Genomic DNA, 27696 nt, shown 5'->3' with positions numbered 1-27696 from the left:
CCAGGCTGCAGGATGTAATCAAAAGAGATGGAAGATGTCTGGGTGTATCCTCAGCTGAGTGTTTAAGAAGAGGACGCTCTGCATGCCCTGTCATTTAATCCATTTTGTTCTTATTTTGCTTAAGCCTATATACTTCTGTTAAGTTATGGAAATGAGTGAGTAGGACAGGCATTGAAGGATGATGTAATGTTGGTACGTAATTTGTCTGTGGTACTTGCAGGAAATGAATCTATGCATAAAATACATATTATTCTTACTGTCTTAATCTGCTCAGCGCTGGTAGTTTTTCAAAGCAGAGGTCTTTTTTTGTCTTCTTTTGTTATTTGGAAAATGCACGCTATGTAGAAACTGTTCTCAAATCTTAAGATTTGTTGAAAAATTAAAATCTTGGTGTTAGTGCAGTGAATCATTATTTATAACAGTACAGTTTTGATGGGGCCTATTGTAAAGTTCTTAGAAGAACTTAAGGCCTGTTTGCATTGTAGTCTGATGTTGCCGTATGCCTGTTAGCCAAAGGGCAAGTTGCATCAACAAGAATTTTTAGTCAGAAAAAAGAGATGAGGGAATGGTTAATTGAGAAGTTCATTACTAAGTAGTACTCGCATTCTACAAAACACTGCAGTGCTTGTGCTGTTACTCAGCTTAGTCTCAGTCTTCTTAGGTTAGTAACATATAAATAAGCCTTTTTTAACTTGCTTTTGTTTCTCCAGTTAGTGAGTGAAGGGACATGCGAAAATGCTTCCTCTTTGTATATCCCTCCACACCAGTTCTTTAGAAATTACAGTACATCAGGGAGACTGGCAAATGAGCTACATGATTAAATTTGTAAATCTTATAGCAGCATTGTCCAGGAAGAAAGTTCCAAAATTTAAAATGATTCCTATGGTTGTAGTTTTTCCTTAAAATGCTGCTTGATTTACATTTGTATGATTAATAATAAGTATAATTTTTAGTTGACATCTCATGAAATTATAATCATAAGGAATGCGTTACCCACAACAGGGCACTTACTGTGGCAGTGTTACTTTTATTAAGCCATTTGTCATTTTAATGTTGTGTTCTGACTCTTAAGATTTTCTGTCTTACTCAAAGAAACAAACAAACAAACAGCAAAACAAATTCAATACTGTTTTTTTTCTTTCTTACAGCATTATCTGCATACCAGAGGTACTACAGTTTACAATCTGACTACTGGAAGGTCTGTATACGCAGCTTCTAACATTTATTTATTTATTTTGCTTAAATATATTGCTGTAATGATTGAATTTCTAAAATAGATAAATTTCAGTATGTTTGGAGTATCTTCCTGCTGTTTCTTTGTGGTGTACTAATTGAGCCTAAATGGAAATGTTCACCTACTTGTGCAATTTATCATAAATCGAAGTGGAAATAAATCTTCACACTGTTTATTGAAAGGAGAGATGGGGTGATTTGCCACAGTGTTTTTTTGTTGTCTATTACTTCAGGTTTTTTAATGTAAACATATATTTGAATGCATGTGAGTACTGAGAGAACCTTAACAACTTGAAGGCTGCTGCATAGGTTTTGGATTTGTACTTGGAAAAATGTTCTCAGGTTGCTTTTTACTTTCATAGATATCACTCTCAGTATCTCAAGAGAGTGTCCTTATATGAAATGGGAAAAAGTTCTTTTTGTATAGACGTGATATCTGAAAGTTAACGTGAAGATATCAGGAGCTTAATTGAATAACATTTTTAAATTCCTTAGTGATACTGTGGAAAAAATAGGTAGCATTGTTGCATTGTCCTGTGAAATAACGTGAAGCTCATAATTCAGTCACAAGTGCAGGAAAACGCATAGCACACTGCTTTGTGGTCTTTACAAATGTTTTCCTTAAAAGTATTCTTAAGTACATATTTCAAATAGGGAGAGAGGGCTCACTCTGGAGAAGACATATCAGCCTTCAGTAAACAACATTTTGTTTGTTCTTTATGTTTTCCTAAGTCCTGTCAGTACGTTATGAAAAGTCTTGTGCTGTCCTCTCCTGTTTGGGAGGATGGGAAGTGGAAGGCAGTGTAAATAAAGCGTAGAAGAATGAATCACACTGAATCACAGAATGGCCAGGGTTGGAAGGCACCTCAAGGATCATGAATCTCCAACCCCCCTGCCACAGGCAGGGCCACCAACCACCACATTTAATATTAGACCAGGCTGCCCAGGGCCTAGTACTGAGCTGAATATGTAGGGCCTAGTAATTGGCTGAAATAAATGCGTTTTCCATGCACATGGAATAGCTGTACAGTGGGACAGTCCTAGGGAAATTGTGCAGTTGGTTTTGTCATAACCCTTAGTCCAGTACAAATTGACAAAATCCATTTTTGGACCAGAGCATTTTGGAGTTGAGGAAGTTGTTTTTCAGAGATAAACGTTGCATTTAAAAAATGCAACAAAAGTAGCATTCATCTGTTCCTTATGTATGCGCTTGGAGAGTAAAAGATTGTTGTAAATGAGTGTGTTGGAATCAATTAAATGTCTATTGTAATTATTTCTATTATTTGTACTCCTCTCATGTTAAACATTTCACAATAATTTATTTCTAATGTTTTTTTTTACTCTACTGAAGGAAGTGATGATTAGGAATTTTTCTCAACATTTTCAGGGTGCACAGGGTGGTGTGTAAGTGATGATATATTTTCAGAGACATAGAGTGGTTCAGTGTGGCTCATAGTATCGGCAAGTAAAAGAATTGCAGTTTTGCAGTTCTATTTCATGGGCATGGATGTCAGTAAAATGTGTAATCTCTGCTTGACTTGTTGAAACCAATTTCTGTTTATTCACTACGGTAATATTCTAAGTTAACAGTTTTTTGTTTGACCATGCTGAGTTCCTTGATGTCATTAAGCTTCCCTATGTATAGTGTTATTTAGTGGTTTTTTGGTCACTGGGGTTTTTTTTGGGTGGGGGAGTTCATAATTAGTTTTGAAATTTTCTTGACTTTTATCTGCATGAAAAAGAGCTTGAAAAAGTCCAAAGGCATTTTTCAACTGAAGCATCTTTTTGATGAAACTGATTAAAAATCAGACTAACCAGATTGCTTTCTTAATGGATAGTGAAGCTAGTCTGGACTTTGCAGCAGAAAGCTGCTTGGATTGGGGCACCGTGTTTCCCAGCCCTGCAACCCTATCCTAACTTAATCCAAACTTAATAATTAACAGCTACTTGCAAATGCGCAAAAATAAACAATAAAAACCTCCAATTACATTTCCTTGGTTTACAACATTTTTTTTTAAGATTCTGTGCTAAAAAAAATTGATTTGAATTCTTTTGGGGATCAATTAAGCTGTTGGAAATTCTAATGGTGAAGGAGGAGAGAAGGGTGTGAAGAAAGGGTGGTATTTGTGAGCAGTGATGAGAGCTGTGCGAAAGTTCTGAGAAATTCATGGAGATTGCTGAATCACATGAGGGTTGTTACATAACTCAGGTTTGAAAACAGGCAGGAGCAGTCTTATAAACTTGTGCAGCGTATCAGAAATTATTTAGTGTTGCTCTGCAAATTGATGTGGTTGAAATTAGTGTCCTTTTTTGCTTTACAAATAGAAGACTTCTAGAAGGATTGTGAGAGGCTTTGTGCTTGTTTTGTGCGTACTTGGGCCTCCTTGCTTAGTGTTTTTAGTCTGTGCTGCTTTGGGTTTTCATTGTTGCATCAGGTTGGTAAGTGATTGTTCTGTCAGTGGATTATCATCAAAATACATTCATTCTGTGATTTTTTTTTCTATTATTTTTTTTTAATAGAGTTTTTAATGGTCGCAATTTTTTTTACCAAATCTGTCTGTCTGTTTCTGTCTTTTAAAAATTTGATGCCTGGGTTGTTTTGTTGCTAATATGGGAGGCAATTTTCTTGATTCTGTGAAACAAAGAAGAAGAAAATAACTTGTATTTAGAATTTATTTTCATGTTATAGGTGCAGAAGTGAAAGGTGAAAGAATGGAAGGAGGCTGTATTTTGCTGTTTACCAAAAGAAAAGTTCATTCTTGCTGGTGAAATACTACCTGCTTCCTAAGAAATATTATTTGTGTGGGTAGTTTTGACAGAGCTGCATTGCATTATGTCATATACTCCTGGGCTACTTTTATCAGTAATCTCTTTGGGCACCCACATGTCAGTGCAAATGTCCTGCAGAATTTCTGAGTTACTGCAGTCTTTGTTTGTCACGGGCACCGTGGTGTCTTAACTCCATTAAAAAATACTTGACTTGAAACCTGGTAAAGTAAATATCTCAACTCGGATAAAAGCTGAGAAAACTTAATAGAGCTCTTCAGTTCAAGTACTTTTTTCCAGTGTTTCTTCTTATGTCTGTGCTAAAATAAATCTGCCTTCTGTGCAATGTACTTCATTCGTATTTCTTTTTAAAACTCCTGTGTCAGAAATTTTGGGGGAGGTGAGGAGGACTGCGGAGGATGAACAGATAGGAAGGGCAGCTCAGGAGAGGGAGACAACAATTAGAAATCCAATTTGTAGATTCTGATGCTGCTGAGAAAATAGATGTCAAGTGTTAAGTGTCTGCCATAGTTATCAGTTTTGACATATTCTAAGGAGGGAAGGACTAGAACAGCAAGAATTAAGATGCTTTTTATTTTATCTGAACATGGTGGGAGATATCTGGCACCTGGAAAAAGCTATTTTAATCGTCTTGTGTGGCTGTATTATAATACAGTTGGTCGCAATGATCTCGTTCATGTAGCATCTGGGTTCTATTAGGGCTGTCTTAACCAATTTCAGTACAAGAGTAAATGTGTAAGTGTAAAATACGTGCATCTCTTGAATTGACATGGTTCCTTGAGGCAGAGGAAAGCTTCCCCTTCCTCTTTCTCTTCTCCCACATGTGGGGCTGGGAAAGGTTTCACTGCTTGCTGAAGTGATTCTGGTGAGGTGTTTGCTGAAGAGTCTGGTTGTTCACTACTTTCATGAGATCGTCTCTGCTTTGATGTAGCACTGTTACTGTAGCCCCCATTTTGGTTTGATAATCCTGTTTGAAGTACATATTTGTGATTTTTTGCAGGTAGGTGTTTGTTCACATTCTGTTAGTTACAGTTGTGTACCTGTCGATGTTACAACACAGATTTTGAATGAATAAAACTTTTTGGTGCAGGTACATATTAGGTTGAGCTGCATAGGTAGCTGCAGGCAGACATAGATAGTGGGCAGGTAACCTTCCTGGCAATAGGTCTTACCTGCAGGAAGCTCCTATGTGCTAGTTCTCTGCAGTGCTCCCATCAGCCATCTGTTATATACATCTCCATAGTTGGGGAATTGGTATGTAACTTTCTAGACAGTATTTTAGTCAAATCCAAAGTACTGAGGATGAATTGTGAGAATATGAGGACAGCACTGATGTTGTGCACGCAGTGCATGTGATTAGGAGTGTGTGAATGGAAAGTGGCCATCTCTCTGCCTGTGTTTTACTGGACATTAGAACTCCTGTCTAAATTCATGATTTTACCTCAGGCCTTTTCCATATCTATTGGTTTTTGGCATCATGTTTGCAAATAACAGAATTTCCTTGCAAGTTTCTCAGCTTGAAGAGAGTCTAAAACTATGCAGATGTTGAAAAACAAAAATAACAAAACAAAAAACGATAACAAAGCCAACTTAAATTCTGTTGAGAAGGCCCAGGAAAGTGAGACTGAGTAACTGTGTGTGTGTGCTTGTCATGGACGAAGAATCATAGAATCACAGAATTATTCATGTTGGAAAAGACCTTAAAGATCATCATGTCCAACCACAATGTAATCATAATACCCTAACTCTGACATCAGTCTTTGCTGAGTTGTTGACTTATAAAGAAAGCAATTTTACGATGTTCTTTGATATGTAGCCCTGCAGTGTAATGTAGTACCAGTTAATTTTTTACAGTACTGTTTTATAATTAAACCTTTGTAAAATTGTTACAAACGTTATTTTGTAACTTCATGGCTAAAACAGTAGTAAGACTTTTTTTCCATAAAGAGCTAAAAGTAAGACTAAATGTGTTTATTTTTGAATTTGACCTGGTGCTCATCTTAAATATACTTGTACAACTTCTTTTCTTCTCTATTAATTTTCTCTTCTGATTGGCAAAATGTGATGGCTTTTTTCTTTTTTTTTCTCAATGCTATAAAGTAGGAAAACAATGGAAAATGATGCTTTAATTTTGGATGCTTTGTTGTCCCTTTTTTTTGCAGACTGTAAGTCCATTTTTCCCTTTTTTAAGAAGTTGGACAAAAAGCAATTACTAGACACACTGATAACAACAAATAAGAGAACATTTTGCACCTCAGAGGGTCTGTTATAAAACAGAGCAATTTTCCATTTCATTGACTCACAACTGTTTTATTTTCTGCTGTAACCTCAAAATATCTAGTAGAGGTTTTACACATAATTCATCAAAACTTCAATTATTTTTTTAATAGGCTATAAATGCTTAGTTTAATTGAAACAGTACCATGGTACAGGACCAGTAAGAATTACTGAAGCAGACGTTCCTGAAACAAAAGTTGGAAAGGGTAGTAGGATTATGATATCTGGACACTGGATTTTCATTCAAGCCATTAGTTTTTTTTAAGTGAGTTTTAATACATACATATATATTTTTTTAATGGAATGAGTATTCTATGTGAGGAGATGCACTTGAAAAGTTTCCCCACAGGAGTCTTCCGAGGTCAAAACTTCAAAATGATGTGCAAGGCTTTTAATTTAAATGATCACTAGCTTAGAAAAGATACCTTTATCTGAATAATTCTTAAAGAATGATACATCTTAAGAGTTGCAGCTTTGGTTTTGTTGTTGCTTTTGTTTGCTTGTTTGATTTTAATTTTTCTTGTAGGATGTGTCTGTCTGAAATTCTGCTCCTCTGCCAGCAAGAATGCTGAATTCTTAGATAGGCCCATGCCACTGTTGTTAATGCAGACAAATAATGCAGCATGTCCAATTTTGTGTAAAGTAAAATTGTACATGATTCTAATAATTAACTCTCGTGTTAAAAGATTTATCTAACAAAAATGACAGGCACTCGTGTTCCCTCTGCTTGAAAGGAATGGAGTAGGTGTAAAGTCTGAAAAAGAATGAGACAGCCAATTTAACTAATAAATTTTGACATGTTGCTTTTGGCCTCTAGGTAAGTCTGATAAATTGCCCCTATAACTGTATTGAGGAATCCATTCGTGAGCATATTTTAACCACCTGTTTGGATCACAAGAAGAATTATACTTTGCATGGAGTGTACTTTTGTATAGCATGTTGCTATACTTTTGAAATATTTTGTATTTGCACTAAATAAGAATTTTTGCAGTACCATTCATCAGTTTTAATTGATGTATTGATGAGAAAATTAAAAAAAACTCCAGGAAATCTGTAATTTACCATTAACATTCTGAGTATAAGGGGAATGGATGTCCTCTGTTGAGCAACTTTGCTTGAGTTGGGAGGGGGAGAAGACAAGACAGTATCTCAGAGTAACCCCTCCTCCATCTGGGCATTATTTTGGTTTCCAAATAATACAGCATTTTTTAATGGTGATGCTTCACCCTGGAATTTCGCAGGAATGCTGTTTTCCCCCTGTGTGTATGATGTCTATAGATGTCCAAATATTCTGGGTGGAAATGACATAAGTATCATCAGGGTTGATGGAAAAGTGCCTTCAGTAAAGCTTTTAATGCATGTTGAATTCTCCTACTGCAGAACTTTCCTTTGTGCATTAAAAACCTGTCATCCTTCATCTACTGATAGAATAATAGCATGCTTCCTTTCTCCAGTCTATGATGAGAAAGTAGAATGCTAAAATATGAGACATACTGAAGTGTGTCAGTGAAGAAATTCATCAGTTTAGATTGCTGGGAGAGAGGCACGTTTAGTTGAGTAGAACAGCTCTGATTTGAATGGAGGACAAATCTTCAGTAGGCGAGAAAATTATTTGACTGCTAACTTTATTGACAATGACTGTGATGCTTGCCATTTCAGAAGTATTGCATTCTTTGGAGAACCATAAAAATAGAACAGTTCCTTCATATATCCGTATGATTGCTCTTAAGTTGCATAAAAAAGGTAAAAACAACTACACTTTTCCTAGTTTGTAGATTTCTGCTGAAACATAAGTAGATGTTGTATTTCAGTAATGAATGGCATTTCTTTTCTTTGGAAATAAATATTTTTAAATTATAACATTCTTTCTTTAAGGGGAAAAAAAAATATTTCCTTAGATTTAGAAACAAAATAACTGTATTTTTTTATTTTTTTCAATTTTGGCATTTTTTAATTTGCTCTCTTCTGAACTGAAATTTCACTTCTAATTTTTGTAATCCTTTTTCAAGCATATGCATATATCTAATGAAAGTGTTCAACTGCTGCGTTTGGTACAGCATTACCTTGGTAATATTTCAACCGCTTGTTTTCTTCCTTTTCAGAGGGATACAGACCTCAAATTCTCTCTCCTGTGGGGACTGGGGAGGAGTGATTGAAGTGCAAGTGGATGTAGTGCATGTAGATGGAGAAAGTTATGGGTGGGAGGGTTTGGAGATGCAGAACTTGGGTTCTCTTAAAGAATCTGTGAGTATCTAATGTGATGCTAATAAGTCCTTCACTTGAAGAAAAGGCAAATCACATTAAATGCTTTTTAGACTTGTTTGATTGTGACCATACTGTCTGTGAAGCAACCTCAGAAGGATAGATGTTTAGTGAAGAAACGGGAATCAGCTCTTGAATTGGCTCAGCAAGAATTAGTCTCTTGTTCTGCTCACCTTGGAATACGCCTGTTCATCAGTGTTGAAACCACTGAGTCTTCGTGTTCTTTGTACTGTTCCTTGAAGGGAAGTCTAGATGTTGTAAGCGCTGTGGAATTTGAAAAATCCTAACAGAAAGCAAACAAAACTTTGGAGTTCAGATTGTTTCAAGCAGAGTTATTTCTGAATTTATGTTGAGAACAAGCTACTTAGAGAGTTTGATCATCTGTTCTTAGATAACTTGAAAAGTTGCATTAAGTGGATAGGGACTTGCTGCCATTCAGAAGAATTTGGAAAAATACTTACCTATTGCCCATATCCACTTTTCTGGGCTACTGTGTAATATCAGTTAATCTTGTAGAAGTGATTTGTCCTGCTGTGTCGTATTTTTTTTCCTCATTCACAGCAGGAATGGGATTGATGAATCAGAATGGCCCGGGTTGGAAGGGACCTCAAGGATCATCAAGTTCCAACCCCCCTGCCACATGTAGGGCCACCAACCTGCACATCTAGACCAGGCTGCCCAGGGCCCCATCCAACCTGGCTTTGAACACCCCCAAGGATGAAAGATCTAATATCCCAGATATGGTAGAAATAGTAGGCAGTTAAGAGCTTCCACCCTGTTTTTTCTTCCTAGCCTAGTATTCATTCTGCCTGGCTGGAAGGTTCCTTGATTAAATTTTATCTGATAATACAGACAAAAGAAACGTTCCTGGTTTCCTTCCTCATTCAGTCTTCTTTGCTTAGCTTAACTGTTAGTGTTTTTTTCTTTCTGTGTAGGCCTATCATTTAAGGAATTATTCTAGCTGCTTCTTTCTGAATTCTCAGGCTCATCAGAAAGATAACAATATCATTATTATTAGATATCATAACTACATAGATGCTGTGTAACGTGTGTTTGTGAGTTATGTGATTGTTGTTTTGATTTGAGAATTTAATATATCTATACTTTTTCTTCTGGTTCTTGGGACCAGACAAAGATCTGTTCTCAACTTCGTGAACTCTTAATGAAACTAAAAAAGCTGGAAAAATTATTCCAGTCCTGGTAAGCAGTGTAAAAGGGGAGATAAATCAAGGAGCATCTGATACATGTTTAAAAGAAAATATGTGTGTTGGGGGAGGGTGTTCAGTCATCTATGCGATTGACTTGATTGTTATTTTTGGAGTGAGGAACATAAACATTGTCATTCGCTATTACTATTTTCATTTTAACTAAGGTATGGAAATCTATAATGGTTGCAGAGCAAGAGGGATCTCTTTAAACAGAACTTCTGCCGATGGTGCTGGTTTATTTTCTGCTGTCAACTGATCTGCAGGAAACTTGGCTTATTGCAGCTTCTGGAAGTTTTCATTTCATTGGTTTTGTTGAAAGTTGCATCAGTTTTGCAGAATGCTGCAGACTTTCGAAGTTCTAATGATCTCAAAGAGCAAGTTGACAAATTCAGGGATTAAAAATCCATTAATAGCAATTAAATACTAAGACATTTTATTTGGCTTTAGAGTCCTCTGCACCACAAAGCACTGGAGGTTGGGAAATGTATTCTTGGGAGGGGAAGACTTAAAATAATAGTTTAAAATAAATGAAGTTACTCTGAGCAGTAACTTTTTAAAAGTTCATATTACTCTGATATTTTATTTATTTATTTATTTTTGAAAGCTTCCCATCACTCCCTATCTACACAAGAGTTTGAGTTTCATTTCCATTTGGCGACATACTATTTCCATTTTGGAAAACAAGGATGATTTTCTGATGAAATATAAAACGTTGTCTAGAGCAAATTACTCTGTGGAGCTGTATAAGGATGTCAGCACACTTTATCCTGTTCTGTCTCTGAAATCCATAAAAATATAATAACATAAGTGAAATCATCCATCCAGTTCATAATGGAGCATTATAACTCTGTCTCAGTTCTGTTTCTGATCTCAGAATTTAGGCAGAGCCCTCTGTCTGAAACTTATAATAAAATTTGGAAGAAAAGCTCATCTGGAAGGCACTTTGTCTTTGCTATTCTCAGACAGTATGTCTTTCAGTGGCATGTCAACCTTTTCTTTCCAAAATTTTATCCTTCATAAAATCATAGAATGATTTGGGTTGGAAGAGACCTTTAAGATCTACTAGTTCTAACCTCCCTGCTGCAGACAGGGACACCTCCTATTAGACCTTACTCATAATCCCATCCAGCCTGGCCTTGAATGCTTCCAGGGAGGGGGCATCCACAGCCTCACTGTTCCAGTGTCTCACCACCCTCACAGTGAATAATTTCTTCCTAATATCTAGTCTAAATCTACTGTCTTCCAGTTTAAAACCATTTCTCCTTATTCTGTGCCCTTGTAAAAAGTTTCTCCCCAGCTTTCCTGCAGGCCCCCTTCAGGTACTGGAAGGCTGCTGCAAGGATCTCCAAGGGGTTCTCGTGTCGGGGCTGAATAACCCCATTCTTGTGCATGTGTGTTAAAAGCTTTCCATGATGGCTATACCACTTGCTTTCATAGAAAGAGAGCATTCAGATACTCCTTGCTGGAGAATACTTCTGAGCTAGGCTTAGAGCGAAGAGGAGTCTGGAGCAAACAGATAATTAATGTCATTTCTGAGCTCAAGACAAATCTGGATACATGATGCTACAAGAAGACAAGTAGTTTTGAATTGAGAATGAACATCACAAGCTGCTTTGGAGAAGTAATGCAAAATAAAAGTGTCTAAAGAAACACAATTGATATTTTAGATTCTTTTTAATGCTAATATTGAGTGCTTTTATTAATTCTGGTATTTGACATAGTCACGCAAGTTCAAATTCATGTGGTATCTATGTTCACTGTTAACTAACCTCTTTAAACATTGATTTTATCTTTTCTTTGGATTCTAGTTCTTGTCTTTCCAACCCTCTCCCTCACCCCCTCCTCACCCCCCCTTCCCTCCCCAATTCTCACAGCACATACATACAAACTAGGAGTTTGTGTCTTAAGATATTCTTGTCTCCAGTTCAGAGTGCAGGTACCCAGAATGACTTTGCTTTGTTCTTTGGCTGCAACGCAGTGAATCACTGAGGTATTGGAGCATTGTCTTACTCCTTGTCATGGTAACTCACCTGTTCTGGCTGTTGAAAGAAAGTAGTTGGCAGTTTTCCAATTATTTGGAAGAGTGTGATCTTCCATGTTGACAGAGGATTACTTTGTGTTAAGTGGAACAAAGATTCCTGTCTCTATACTGTGTCAGTCAAATGTGAGATGAGCAGCAATTTGCTGGACTGAGTTGCTGAGCTACTCTAAAACCAGAAGCATAGTTCTACTCCTGAGTCACTTTGTTAGACATTGCAGTTAGAAAGGATGATTGGCCATATGCAAGAATTACAACATGGAACTCTGAATGAAATTGAGTTCGACAAAATACTCATAGACTCATAAAACTAAGTTGTATTAAATTATTGGTGTAGTAACTCCCACTTCATTTCAGTGAAAATAAATAAAGCAGTCTTTTTGCTTTATTCTGTCCACCCTATGCATTTCACATAGACAGCAGGATTCTCTAATTGAAGGGGTTTAGGTGGACAAGGGAGACTGGAGCAGTTTGCTAGGCTGGAATGGTCTTTGTTTTGCTGAACACATTTTTCTGAATTAACATGTTGAAGACTTTTCAGTCTTTTCTGTTTAAGCAATCAAGAAAGAAGTAACCCACCTCTCTCACTAAACATCTCTATTAACCCAAATAACTGGTTTATAACCTCTCTGTTGTTGCACGTGGAAGTATGTGCAACGTTGAACTCTGCTCTCCAGGCCAAATTCACAGTAAAGCTTTTTTCTCCATTTTCAAACGTGTAGCCATGGCAGAAATATCAAATTAGATCACCACAGTAACACCTTATCTATCAACACAAGTTCCAAAAAATGCACCTGTTCTGTATACCATCTTTGTGAACATACTCATGTTTAGACAGAAAAATTGCCATCATATACTGAATCTAGAAATATCTAGCTACTGTATCTGTATAAAGATATTTTCACCTGTAGCAGACTTGATCAGCCACCAGCAGCCGAGACCTAGTAATTAACTCAAATTTTGTTTTATAAATACAAAAATAGACAGAGAAGTTATGCTTACATGTGTTCATCTGCATTGACACATAGAAGAAGAAACTGAAGAGTCAGAGCAGCCTATGACCAACATTGAGTTGAAACCTTGCAGCTTGAAAATGTAAAGGAATAGTTTTGTAGCACTCCTGATTTAGAGACATCTTTGCCAGTGCTACCATTTCTAGAGTGCTGTAGTCAGTGGCTGCCAGAATTGATCTGAGTTATTAATATCCAGATAATTATTTTTAACTGGATCTGTTTCCCTGTCAAGTTCAATGTGTAGCTCCCTCCGACCAACTGCAAATGTGCAAGTAGAAAAGTGAAATGCAACTGAAGCATGTAGCTCTTTCAGCTTATACTAGTACAACGAAAATGTCTATTCTTACAGTGAATTTTTGGAAAAAGAGAGTGAAATCCTACCTACACAGTCACGGAGAAGTGAAATGTCAGAGAAATCAAATTCTGTTGATCAGTACAAGATGAATGAAAAACAAGAAATTGAAGGTGGCCTGTCAGGCTTTTCCATGCAGGTCTTTAACCTTTAATAAATGTAGGTAAATATGTAATTTCTTCTTTATGACTGTAACCGGCAGGGTCAAATGTAGTTGAAGTAATATTGTGATGTTTATTAAAAGCTCAACAATATTTGAACAGAACTTAGGAGTATATCCTACCATACTCTGAAATAAATATATAAATAAAAAGCATAACAGAAGCAACAGTGTCCCCTTGCAGTTGGTTAGCAGAAGTCTGAAGGAAGAGCATGGAAAAAGGTGAGGATGAGCACATGTATAAGACTACTCTTTACTTTCCATTTCGTGCTACCGCCAGGCATCCAAGTCTTTGACATATTAAAGTTGTTTCCAGCAGGACTCCAAGGGCCACTTCCCCTGCTGCTCAAGTCCTCATAGAACTTGCAGTCTGGGCCACATAGATCACGTGGCTATGCAGAAAATGTGTGGGCATGGGGCCACTGCTTTTTAGAAAACCTTAACAGAAATGCAAGATTTTACAGCTTAGGTTATGTTCTGTAATCACAGGGTCTGTCAGCCACCTGCTCGAAGCAAAAGAACAGTTCTTTTATGTTCCAGATATGTGAATTTGTTTCTGCACTGAAAAAAAAGCTGAAGTTTTGACACTATTGTCCCTAGTAGTTGATCCTGACGTTACTCAGTATAAAGTAACAGTTCCCTGGAGAGCACATACCGTTCTCCAAATATATGCCACAAAATATGCCACTGAGGCTCTTATGCATAAATAACTATAGGTCTTTGGGAGCTGACAGGCTGACTGAATTTGAAATTGTTGTAGGAGTTGAAATGCACCTCTAGAGATTATCTACTCTATGCCCCTTGCTAAGGCAGGTTCCCTACAGTAGGTTACACAGGAAAGCATCCAGACAGGTTCTGAGTATCTTCAGAGAAGGAGGTTCCACAGGTTGTTCCAGTGCTCTGTTACCCTGAAAATAAAGTTAATTTTCATGGTTTTTTGGAACTTCCCATATTCCAATTTGTGCCCCTTGTTCTATTGCTGGACGCTGTTGAAAAGAGCTTGAGCAGTTCTGAAGTATGTGGAAGGAAGCATTGTACAAATGAGGTTTGTACAAATGTTTAAAAAAAAAAAAGAGAGAGAAAGAGCTACCTATCAACGTGTTCTCCACATTCTCAGCATCTGCAAAAAGACAAAAATCCCTGCAAGTGGTTTACTACAAACGTGTGGTATTAACTTTGGTTTATTCAGAGTCATCAAGAAATTTTCTAGTACCTTGAAAATGATTAGATTTATAAAGGATTTCTAAAATACAGCTGAATAAATCATACTTGCTAAAACTCTGTTTCTTAAGCAATAATCACAACAGTTTAAAACTATTAAAGATCATGTGCCTGTAACTCAGCAGTATGAAAACAATTAATATGTAAAAGTTATTATTCCTGTGACGTAGTCCGGCATTTGTAACAAATTCATTAGTTTAATATCTTAGTAAATAACTACAATCTTGACTGTCAAATTTTTATCTTTTCAGAATAAGTATTGCCAAAGAAACAACAGTACCTGTGGAGGAAAACTGGCAAATGCATTTTCCTTAATTCAGGAATACATCTGTCAACATCACTGGCAGGGAAACCACAGAGGGCTTTAAAAGATTCAAGAAGTTACCATTGTTTTGCATTAAAATGAGCTTTAAACTAATTTTAAATCATAAGAAGTTACACATGATATAGTAAACTCAATTGCAAAGTTATAGTAGTACTTTATATATATATATATATATATATATATTAGTTATGGCAGTACTGTAAAAGCAGTCTAAGTATTTTAAGTAAACTCATTGTAGCTCAAAGGTTTCTGTCTTTTTTGGCCATTTTTTAGCATCTCTAGCTGCGTCTTTCATCATTTAGAAAACTGTTCCATATATACTTGATACATAAGAAGTATGACAGATTAAACACTTCACTCACGAATAATGAAACCACAGTTTCATGAATCAGTAAGTTCAGCTGCCAGTCAATCTTCCTTTTGCATGCATTATTGCAACTATTTTTTTTTTTTTTTTTGGAAGATGACATTTGGATAGTTTTCTTAAAATGTTTTATTCACTTTTATATGGAATACAGGTCATCATTATTTATACCCATCATCTTCAAAACATTTTATGAAATAGAACAATGAGCATGGAATGCTATGTTCTTCATTTGCCATTTTTTACATCCTTCTCCAGCAAAAGTAGGAGTCCCACTGAGTTTACAAGATACACCATTATTTCTCTGTCACTTTCTTACTACTGGAGAATCATTATCATGAATCACAAGGAAAAAAGCCTTAGAACACAGCTGCTCTACCTGAGACACTCCACATAAAATGGGAGTGGACAAGCTGAATTTAACGAGGCAGGAGTGACTACAAAGTGATACAAATACATACAAGGAGACAGCTGAAAAAAACAATGAAAGAAAACAGCCACAAAAACTGAGGCAAAACTGTCTACAGCATCTACTGTTGTCATGAGTCTTAGCTCATGCTGTGCTGGGCAGTAACTGCAACAGAGTTGAATATGGAATTCTGTTTAATGGAACATTTAACATTGAATTTTTAACCAAATTCCCTAAGGATTCTGTTTTTACCTGTATATTGCTTTCTTTTCTTTCTTTTTTTCCCCTGGCTGAATAGGTCTTGAACCTGTTAGCCATCGTTAAATCAATTTCATAGAAAGTGATACTTCTCAAAGCTTAAAACCTCAAGAAATATCACAGAGAGTATTTGCTGGAGAAGAGTCTCCAGACCAAGTATACAGAAGTAAATCAGCTTCTCTTCTTTGGGAAGAGAGATTTAACCCATCAGTGCAAATATAAAGCAAGCATTTGCTCATCCTGCCTGAAAAAGCTGTCACAAGGGGCAAGATGTCATTCAGGATGCTCCCCCAGGAAAACCAGAGGAATTCCAGTTGATGTGTAAGCACACAAAGACAAGTGGGAAAAAGAAGGACAGGAGGAGCTAAAGGACAACAGGCAGAAGCTTTTCATTTCCTCTTCATTAGCGCTAGTTGAAAACGGTTTGTTCTGTAAACTGCAAACTGAACAAAATCCCACATTTGGAACAAAATGCTGAATATCAGCCTTAGGCAAAAAAAAATCTTACTACTTGCTTCAACTTTGACTCGTTTTTTTAATATGAGTCACATTTAAAAATGGATAGCTTAACTGGATAGCATAGTTTGGATATATGTGTATATATTTAATATTTTTATTATAAATATATGAAATATTAAAATGTAATTTTTAAGGTCATTATTTAAAGTAGAGAAATACCAGATCGTTGATAAATGGTTGCTAGTTAGATATCAATTATTACTGAAAATGGTTTTCTAATTAAGACAGTAGTTGGTTTAGTAGTAATCTCTAATTGGGATTCTAATTGGTGATTTGGTGTTTTATTTGTTAGAATGTACAAATACTTAAAATAGGATACAACAGACGAGCCAGCAGGCCCACATGACAGGCAGCTGGGGGAGCAGACAAGATGGCCAGCAGCCAAGAGCAAAGCAAAGCAGCTGGGCAGCCCACCAACCATTCCCACAGAATACTTCATTTCCATCAAATCATCATTTTTCAACAGAAGACCATACCTCAGTAAATTTTCAGCCCACTCAGTGAATATATATAGTTGTGAGTTTAAGAGCCTTCAATTTCTAAAGACAAAACAAAAAAAATTAGAAGCAAGGCAAATGGTCTTCACTCTCTGTTGTCTCTCTTCGCTGTTCATTGGTGCACTACTTAGCTCTTTCTTCATTTGTTCTACAACTCAGTCTTTTTCCCCTCACTAATTCCTCTTCTTCTTACTATTACATCACTGTTGCTGTGCCTGATATTGCTTATTATTTCTGTCAGTCGTTTAACTTCTGAAAAATCAACTCTGAACTGCTTCTAGAAACATCACAACTGTACTGAAGCAAGAACCTGAATGTTTTTAAATCTATGAGTCTCTCCTTAATTCTGGCTATTACCGTATCTTCAAAGGGAAAGTTATAAGAAACCTCTCAATGTTGTTATCTCTAAAATCTTTTCCTCTGAGGCACTTTATTGCTAAACTTGATTATTTACACAGCTAGCCAATGGCCTGAAGGAGACGGAAGAGAGAAAAAAAGAAGACAGCCAATTCACCAATTTTATGTTATAGAGATTTTCTCCTCCTCTGTGTTAATATGACAACCTTTTATATGACTCTAGGGAGCACTTATTTAAAGATACCTTGCAAAGTTAAGTTCCACAGATTAATTTTAAACTACAACAGCTTTGCCTTGGTGTGAGTGGACACTCTCTTATTCTTGTACTAAAAATTTGCAGAATTCCTTTTTGCATCATACATGTTGATTCATCCTCCTTCCTGTCTCCTCTGGAAATGGTTCTCATATATGCTTCTGTCATTTATCTTGGAATTTCATTCTGCTGTTCTGTGTTTAAGACGAGGATGATTAGATTCTAACAAAATGTCAAGTTGAACTATACTTACCTTTCATATGATAACATATTTCTCAGTATAGTCTTCTGTATCTTTATTAAATTGCTTTAGGGTTTTTTTGGTGTCTGAATTTTCTTTCTGTACTGTTTTCTTATTTGATACTCAGATTAACTTCTCAAACATCAATGATGTATACATGAGATGCTGTAGACAAATAATTTTAAATAATGCTTCAGTTTAAAAAGCTCGAAGTACAACATGAAATTCTACCTGCTGTCATAGTTCTGTAATCAAGACAGCTTTTTTAGTACTTATAAATTTCTAGCATTCAATTTGTCTTCTGTTTGGGAGTACATTTATTCACTTTCACTTCAAATTCATTAAAAATGAATGAAAATTTAATACCAGCCCCACATTTACATTTTTTCCATAAGACACTAATGTAAGTCAATTAGATTTAATTTTCTAGATCTAAGTGTAGTTCTTTCCCTAACAACTTAATAAACAACAGTTTTCCACTACTTTAGAGAACTACTTAAACTTATATTTTGTATGTCGTTTTTCATTTTTCTTGAAGAAATTCCTCTCTAACATAACTTGTATCTGATGACCTCTTATTTAAAGTAAGATTTTCAAGAAAGACTGATTTTTTTTAAACACAGTCTTAAGATAAAGTTATCTACAGCAATAGAATTTCCACAAATATGTTATTTAATTGCAGATATAAAAAAAAAAAAGTAGTAAATTTTCTTTGCTGTGGGGTGGTCAAAGATTGGAGTGTCTTCCTAGAGGGGTGGTTGATGTTCCATTCTTGTCAGTGCTCAAAAGGCATTTGTACAATGCCCCCAGTAATATGCTTCAACTTCTGGCTAGCACTGAAGTGGTCAGGCTGCTGAACTCAGTGATCTTTGATAGTCTCTTCCAACTGAACTCTTCTGTAAAATGAAATTAACTCCTCAGAGAAGACAATTGACATTAGAAAGCCCGCTCTTACAGGCAGGGAATATCACAGCCAGCTCTCTCCCAGAGTAATTTATGCCATGGTGGAGAGAATAAGAGCTAATTTTCTGGAATGTCACACTGGAATAACACTGTTAAGATAAGAAGTTTTGTAGAAAGCATCCTCTTTTTAACATGCCTTTTGGCATTACATTTGATCATTTTCCTCAACAAAAATATCCACAGAAATTCTGCTTTAGGAAGTCCATGCTATATTTCATTGTTTTATATTTATAATAAATAACTGATTTGGTATCAGCTGGTAGATATATTATTCTTCTCAAATTCTCTTACGAGAATGATCTCTGCAGAATGATAGCTATGCTGTGCAGTCATTTTAAAACCTGTTACTGCCTTCAATTGAGATTGGTCTCCAATAAATAGATTTTTCGTGTCAGAAATTCAGTTACATAAAATAGTCACAAAAGATAATTTTTTGTCTCCTGAGTTACCTGTGAGTAAAATATATGTTGTTAAATGTAACTGAAAGTTTGCTCAGTATAAAAGAGTACTTGTGAGTAGCAAAATCCACAATATAAGACCCTACAGTCTTTTTTAACTACAGAAGCTTATAAAAATGGAAAGAGATATTTGAGCCATCTAGTGGTTGGTATGAAACATTTTAACATTCTGAATAGGTTGTAGAAAATGCAAATGACACCAACTTGGAAACTGCATTTTTAAATTTGTATGATTTTTAGCGGCATAGATGTAGAACGAAAGAGACTGACGTTCAGCTTCAAATTTGAGGTACAGTCTGTTTTAGTTTCAACTTTTTCTTGCAGATTTTTGTGAAGAAGAGATTTGATAACGTGGAAATTACATTTAGGTATTCAAGGCTGAAGAATGAATTTTAGAATGAGTTCTTAGGAATTGTGAAGTTTCTGAGGAACTTGAAAATTATCTTATTATGAAATTTTTCATAGTTTCTGTTCTTTATGGAAAAATGTTTGGAGGAAAAAAGGTATTGGTTTTTATTTCCCATCAGCAGCTATTTATAGTAAGGTCTTGAATAACAAGGATTAAATTAAACAAAAAAAGTTAACTGAAAAACACAGGACAAATATTTTTTGTGATATACTTCTATTCAAAAGCAAGTAACAGAGTCAAATGAGAACAGATTTGGTAAGTCAGAGTATGCGGAGTCGCAGAATCTTAAAACGTCAAGAAAGTACATTTTTAGATGAAAATTTCATGTTGCAATTCAACCTGCAAGATCTTTCTTGGTCCTTATAAGTGGTAAACTGTTCTACCTTTGATATTGGCTGTTGCCAATTAGAACTTGGCTGCATGTTGAGTTTGATGGTATTCTGCAATAGAGGCAGAAGAGTTAGTTACTGAAGTAATGAACTTCATATGTAACTCACCTTGAATGATTGGTGGGAAACTACTGCTTACAGTGAGCCACTATATTATCTTCTAGTCCTTGTGAAAGTCCCATCCAGCTTCAAGACCAGATTAAAAAATATTTTTTAATTATAGGGCAAACCTAATAAATAATGAACAAGCAGTGCTTATGGTGTTATATTCAATTAGAGGTATAGTATTTCAGAACAGATGAATGTGCTTCATGCTGACTTTTCAGAATTTTCATTCTGAAATTTTCAGAATTTGCATCTTTACGTTGACAGTAAATTATTATGAAATCTTAAATCTTACCCTGTTTTATATTGAGAAGACAGTGGTATCTTGGCATGCTTTATAAGGTTAGTTTCAAATGCTTTGTAAGGCCAAATGAAAATGAGAAAAATTAGAAAACCAGCCACGGAACCAGGGACAGAACAGTAATAGTGGATTTTTATTTTACTGGGGCAGGAACAACCTGAAAGCTTTATGTAAATTTGATATATTAGTACATTTGGACAAATCACTTGTATTTTGGTCTTGTCATATGCTTTCAGTGTTGAGTATTATTAGCACTTTGAATCAAAATAACAGGTACATCAATATTCTGAGTGTATAACTCACCTGTATTGTGAACTTTAGTAGATATCAGAAGAGGAAATTAAATTCTTTGAAGACTGAAGAAGTTGTAGTTATCTGGCATATTTTTTTGTGGTTGTGATGAATTTTGCAGTTGTGATGCAGTAGTGATTAAGGATTTTTTAATTATTCTTCTCAACTGGTATGGTGATCTGGTCTTGAAACACAGTTGTTGAATCTCCAAATAACATTGCACAATTTTGTTATCTTCTGTTCTGCAAAGAAGCCTGAACTGAATAGAGTAAAGGTTGCTATGCGTGTATTCTGTTTTGCAGGTTTCCAAGTTGCACATGTGAAAATATCTCTTATTGTCTTACTTTGTTTAAAAAAACTTCTAGACCAAGACATTATGCATGTTCCGTTTTTGAGCTTTTCTTTATTTCTAGTCTGTTGTTGCCAGAACACATTTTGATAATTGGAAATTAAGATCTGTGTGTTTATAATGTCCGTGTTGTGCTTTTGGGCACTGGAACTGGAATGTAATTTTATGCTAATATTAGCGTATCATCTTTTATTGTTTAGGTACTTCCCTTTCCACCCCCTTTCTACAGTGCTCTGATAGTCATAGTATCTGGTTATTCCAAAACATTTTCTTGGAATGTGTCCATTTCTCAAGCTGTGTTCCAACTGTATTCATGAATGGATCTTTGGCGAATCCCCTGTTTATAATTTGCATTTAGAAAATACAAATGAGATATATTGAAATCATAATGCTAGGTTCTGTTTCTGATGAATGGTTGCTCTTCAAATTAGGTTTTGGTTACCACTTATTTTCTGGGAGAAACTTGGTTATGTCTTAAGTACTTCAGTTTGGTTTAATGCATTGTTCACATTCTTTTTCTGACATTCCATAGAAATTAAATTGTTGAAGAAGTGAATGGGAGTGGAATAGGGATTATCTTGAAGAAGAATCTTCAACAGTAGAAATTTCATCTGTGTTCATGTGTCAGAGCCCCTTCATTTTGGATGTATTCATGGTCTCTCAAAAATGGCAACATACAGAAGAAAAACCTAAAATTGTGACATAGTCAGCATATATGTTTCCTTCTGTAATTAATAGAATAGCTGCTAAATAATTATACTGTGACATAACATTTTATCAAAAGAAAAAGCAGTTTGTTTATTTTTCCATATTTTAAGAAATATGTAATAATTATTTGTAAACATTCATTGAACTCCTTAGTAATGTCACTTCCAAAAAAAAAGTGGAAAATGAGTTTTTGGTACAAGATTGGTACTTTTTTTTCTTCTTTTTTTTCTTTTTACTACAAAATAAGAAAATCAAAGATAGAAATTTGATTAATGATGAAGAAACATGGCTATCCTCAATTTGATGCTGATGGTCTGTGTTTTTAATATTGATAAAAAACAGAAGTTCCTTGAGCATGTTTTCAGATTCTTTTAACTCAGCTTCTACTCCAGACAGTGAAGTTGAAGTGTGCATCTTTGTTTATTTTTACGTGAATGTAAATTACTGTAACTGTGGCATACTCTTAGGTTATAAAACATTTTTGTTGTATTAAATTGCCAGATCATCATTTGCTTCCCTGCTGTTCTGCAAATAGAACAAAGCACATTAGTTTCTCTTGATGTAAAAGTACTTGCATATTATTGTCACTGTTCCTCCAGAGATAAATTTCTACATTTAAATTCAGAATTTAGTTTCAAATTTTACAGAGAATTTAATCTATTTTTTAAATCTCTAAAATCTCATTCCCTTTTTTTTTGTTTTTTTTTTTTTGTTCATCCTTCTCAATGTGAAATTAAAATTAAAATATGCTTATCTTACAGTGGAAATTGAATGTTGAACAGCGAGCAAATACTTGCAGTTCAGTCACGTTGGTTTATCTGGATTCTAACATTGTTTCTTTTCTTTACAGAATGCTGCCTTTTTATATGGCCTTGGTTTGGTCTACTTCCATTACAATGCCTTTCAATGGTAAGTTGGAATAAACTAACAGTATTAGTGTATGTTGTGGTGTTTTATTGATAAATGAATATTTCAACTTTAGTATACAGTAGTTTCATTTTTATAGTGTAAATATGATGATAGAAGATACGTTGTCCTGGATCTCATATTTGACTGTAACATGCTCATTGCAAACACAGCAGTTGCTTGAATAGAAAAGCAATTACAGAAAGAAGTGGTTTAGCTTCCTATAACACAATTCAGCAAGGGGAATGAAATGGTATGATTTGACAGGTTTCTATGAATTCTTCATATGTATGGTCAATAGCCTGTGTTGTGAACAAATTTTACATTTCTCTGGGAAAAGCGTTGGCAAAAGAAGTTTCTGCTTAGCTGCTGTTCAGTAATTTTTCCATAACTGTGTATGGTGAAAGCTTTAAACATGAGCAGCAGTACATGAACAGACAAGTGCTTTGCCATGAATGTTTAAAACTGACATAAAATCCCAGAGCTATAAAGAGCTGTAAATTCTGGCTGGATTTTTGTGAGTGGGAAGGGTCTGCTGTTCCTCTGGGGATGGAAGAAGGGCTGGTTTTGGTGTTTTTATTTTGTGGGAAGTTTTGTTTTTCTTTTGCTTCACTGGAACTGAGAGAAGAGTGATGAACGGAATAGACTTGGTCACTGGGGCTCTGTTGAGATTCTTAGACTTTCCTGGTCAGTAGTAGGAAAGGTGCAATTTATTGTAGATACCATTGGGGAAAAAAAAGTAAAAATAAAAAAGATGCAGTGTTTAGGTCATAGTTCTCTTCATAAAATTGATTAGTTTTATCCTTTTTTTTTTTTTTTTTAACAGTCATTTCTAGTGATTTCCTTGTAGTGCTTATTTCTCTAGTAACACTTCATATAGAAGCTGCTAATAAAATAAAAAGTAATTTTATTAATTGATTAGTAAAATGTTTATGATCATATTGGGCTAGGCCTGAAGCTAGCATAATAAGGCGGCTACTGGGTGACAGCTTCAGACGACAAAATGAGATCTCTTCCCACTCTTCAGCAATAATTTGTTGCTTTAGCAAAAGCTTCTATGTATCTATAAGACAAAAGATTCATGCTTTCCTCAGCCAGGAAATAAAGTTTTATTCTTCAAATTAATGTAATTTGGTTAAATCATGAGCTCAGAACCTTGAGGGTTTTTTTTGTTTTTTGTTTTCCTCTTATGACTCAAATGTTTTCTTTATAAATAGCGGTGAAATGTATGCCATGTATTGCACATGGCATGCGATTCTATTGCATCCTAATTAATATGAAAAGAACAGAAAAGTTTTCAGGAAAAGTTGAGAATCTTTTATTTTGAGGTTGTGACTGATCTTTAATTTTGCTGATTTACAGAATGTTCTTGTTCTGATATAGGCTTCACTTCAAAGTTTGTTTAACACAATACATTTTGCACTGTGAAAATGGTAGCAAACTGAGGTGAAATTACGTGAGTCAGAGAAGTTAAATTTAGAGTAGTTAATTTTTGAAAGACCACCTGTTCAACGTAGATTGTTACCATTAGTAGATCAGGCTGTTTAGCACATTTCTCTGGATGGAGCAACGACGTCAGTTGATTGTGAAGCTTAAGTACTCATAAATCATGGTTGGGAATTAATAAAGATTTTTTTTACGTGCTTTTAAAAAAGCTTGTTGAGAACATGAGTATAAATTGATAGTCTTAATTTATACTGTCTTAACTGCACATAGAGCTGTATGTTAAGATCATTTAAAATAATAAATTTTTTTACTTCATTCATACAAGAAAGTTATATGTGGTGTAGTACTAAAGAATTTGAGTATCAGGAGAGCGATGGGTAGGATTGTTAGAGGAAGAAAATCTAATACAGATAAAATCTTACGCTTCTCTCTGTGATTCTTTTTTAAATTCCTTTGAGTGATTTTTCCTTTAGTTGGGGACAAGAGTGAGATGTGTGGTTGTGAGTATTCAGCTGTGACATATCTGCTGGAGCTGATAGCAGGTTGCTTACTGTAGGTATGTTCTTTGTAGATCTTTGTTTTCTCCACTGCAGATTGCAAGGAGAATCGTGCTTCTTTCATGGAAACTATTCTATTTATTTATGTTAAAAAGTACAAAAACGTGTATTTCACAAAGGTAGAAGAGACCTCAGCACTGTTGAACGTTGTTTAGCCTATTGTACTTAATTCATAAATATTTTATATTATCCACACAATCTTAGATATTCATAGGCTTTAATGAGAGTCATGCACATATTCCTCCCAAAAGGCAGGGTTAATGAAGTCTTTGATGATTTTTCATCTGTCATGTAAATAGAGATGATATAAAAGTGAGTAGAAATAAGGCCAGTTTTAGAATACTACTTCTTTATTATTTTATTTTTGAATTTTCTAGTATTCATAAAAAGAAGTTGGAGTTGGGCTGACTCCAAGACATGTATGAAGTTCACTGTGTTCAGTATTACACACTTCTCTACATAGTAAAGATGCACTACAGTGTTAAGTACTAAATCTTAGCTGACGCATCATTTTATATTGGTTGTTTTGTTTAACAATTCATGTAAGAACTGAAAGTACTTATATACATATAAGCATATACAAAAATTGTGATAGTGTAATCAGATCAAAGACATTTTATGCAGTTGTTATTGGAAGATATGACAGAAGGATTTACCTCAAAAAACTGTATCAAACACATTAAAAAATTTCATATAGATCTTAAATTTTAATGCTCTGTTGCTTTACACCATTTATCATCAAGCAGTGAGAAAAGTGGATAACCGATTTTCCCTGTTGTTTCTGTGTTTTCCCAGTAGAGCAAAACACCAGGAGATAGCTGATATTGCTATAACTTGAATAATTTGATGTTCTCATTAGTTTTCTTCTTGACAAAAAATGGAAAGTTTTGGTAGTTCACCAAAGGCTACCTTCAGTTTTGCACAATAGCTACAGTCTATGTAATGGCTTGGATGCCAGATTGACTCTTTTAATTCAGTAAGGATTTTGAACCTGACTGGTTTATCATTTTCTGATTTATGTTGAACCCACCAAGAGAAAAAAATGAAGTCTAAGCTCTGCAACTGTGTCCTGGAATTGGTTCTAGCATGCTCCAGAACACAATATGAGGTTCTCTGAGGCCAGTCTGCAGTGTTTTCAGTGACTATTACCCTGCAAATTGCTGGACAATGTATGTGAAAGAGATTGTCATTGTTTTTGTTTTGTTTTGTTTTTTTGTTCTTTTTTTTAAAGAAAGTGGAGTTTTTCTGTTCTGACAGTCATTTGAAAAAGTAAAACAGCCTATTAGATTATTTTTAAAGTACTCAAGTCTGCAGGGGAATGTAAATTTTTTCATTAGTCTTGTAGTCCAACCTTCACTGTTGTATTCCAAGTTCAACTATGCAAGAAACTGTTATTTCACTGTTTGCCTGTGACAGTGAGAGTCTTGCGGTGATAAGGTCCATTCTTTGCGCTTCTGCTTCATCTCAACGTTTTTCATTTTCAGTGATAAACTGTTATTATCACAGTAGGATTTATCCTTGAGGGGGATTACTAATGTTTTTCCAGCAGGACCAGATCCTTCAGATGCTTCTCAAGCTGTCCGTGTCAGTGATTGGCAGATCATAGAATCATAGCATCACCAAGGTTGGGAAAGACCTTCAAGATCATCCAGTCCAACCATCCACCTATCACCAATATTTCCCACTAAACTATGTCCCTTAGTAGAACATCTGAATGTTTCTTGAACTCCTCCAGGGACGGTGACTCCACCACTTCTCTGGGAAGATCCAGGGGACTAGGTTCGTCCACACAGACTGGTGTGTATAGGAATACAAACCCCCTTCTGGGGGCCTCCTTAACTTTAATGGGAGCACTCCACTCTTTTGTGCAAACAGGAGCCACTGGACTGTCTGATCAGATACAGCATTTGCATGCCTCCAGGTACATCAATAGTTTGTGCCATTTTGGAGGGCACAGCATGTGATGAAGTCATCCAGTGGCTACAGTTTGCATGGGAGATGCTGAGATTCACCTAATTGACATTGACATTGCACTGGTAATTTGCAGTCCACTGTGGAGTTCCTGCTTTGAAAACACCTGCTTCAGGAAAGTCCATGAGGGATGTTATTTGAGAGTAAAAAGACAAGTTTTTTTTACCAATAACTTGTTATCTTTAATGTGCACATCTGTATCTGTGTTTCTTTCTTGCTTTTATCACAGTTCTGGTTGTTTTAGTGTGCAGTTAAATTAATCAGGAAAGTAGAGTTTAAACATGCTCTGTGTAGATACCGAATTGTTAAAATAGTTCTTAGTTTTCTGGTGGCTAGGTCTGCATATCCCTTTTATGTATATGTAAAATGAAAATATATATGTAGATTATGTGTACTAGTGGCAATTAACCATTAACAAAGTAGTAATTTTTTTTCTCTTTTGTTTCTCCACTTTCTTTGATTGTATATAAAACCAGCTTCTTGGACTAATGGAAAAGCACAGTATCTGTTAATATCAGAAAAAGAAGGCAGTCTTAGCTGCTGCTATATATAGATTTTTGGAGACTGCTGCTCAAAATGTTTCAGCATTCGACTGCTAGGGCATAATAAACAGGGAATTATTATATCTGAGGTCTGCTAAAGCATTTTGTAAAATTGCAGTGATAATTACTTCTGTATTTGTAAATTTTGTTTATGTTCAAATGGCATTGGTGAATTTCGAATAGAAATTGTCCATGTTGTCATGACATTTTTATTAGTTGATAATTAGTTTATTATTGGAACCGGTGGTCAAAACACTGAAAGAGAGAATGAAGAATAAGAGAACAAAAGTTTCACTCCAACTTCATCAAGTAGAATGTTACATTTTGTAGGTTTATTCTGTTTTTAATGTATTTTGTTAGAAGTGTACGTGTGTTAACTTTGAAACTGTTAATTGACGCTCTTTTGTAATATTCTTTTGCCTGGTTCAGATCTGATTATATTCACAATCAATGCAAGTCAAACTTTCCAGAAAGTCTTATGAGAGTTCACTGAATCTTTAATATATTCTATTAATTATTCTTCAGCT

At 35.3% G+C, this 27696-nt stretch overlaps 1 protein-coding gene across 15 annotated transcripts in view; it reads left to right on the top strand.

Moving 5' to 3' along the window:
• KDM6A (lysine demethylase 6A) overlaps positions 1-27696 on the top strand; it is a 148132-nt gene that overhangs the window by 44517 nt on the left and 75919 nt on the right. For all 15 annotated transcript variants that reach the window (XR_014879711.1, XM_085209376.1, XM_085209435.1 and 12 more), the window contains exons 4-5: positions 1149-1198; positions 22598-22656. Coding sequence is in view for 14 of the 15 variants with exons in the window: in XM_085209376.1 (XP_085065502.1) it covers positions 1149-1198; positions 22598-22656 (109 nt within the window). In the remaining variant the exon portion in view is untranslated. The remainder of the gene's footprint in view (positions 1-1148; positions 1199-22597; positions 22657-27696) is intronic.

This window comes from Meleagris gallopavo, chromosome 1 (genome assembly GCF_905368555.1).
Source record: "Meleagris gallopavo chromosome 1, MGAL_WU_HG_1.1, whole genome shotgun sequence".
Classification (NCBI taxonomy): Eukaryota; Metazoa; Chordata; class Aves; order Galliformes; family Phasianidae; genus Meleagris; species Meleagris gallopavo.
This window is presented reverse-complemented; position numbering and strand designations above follow the sequence as displayed.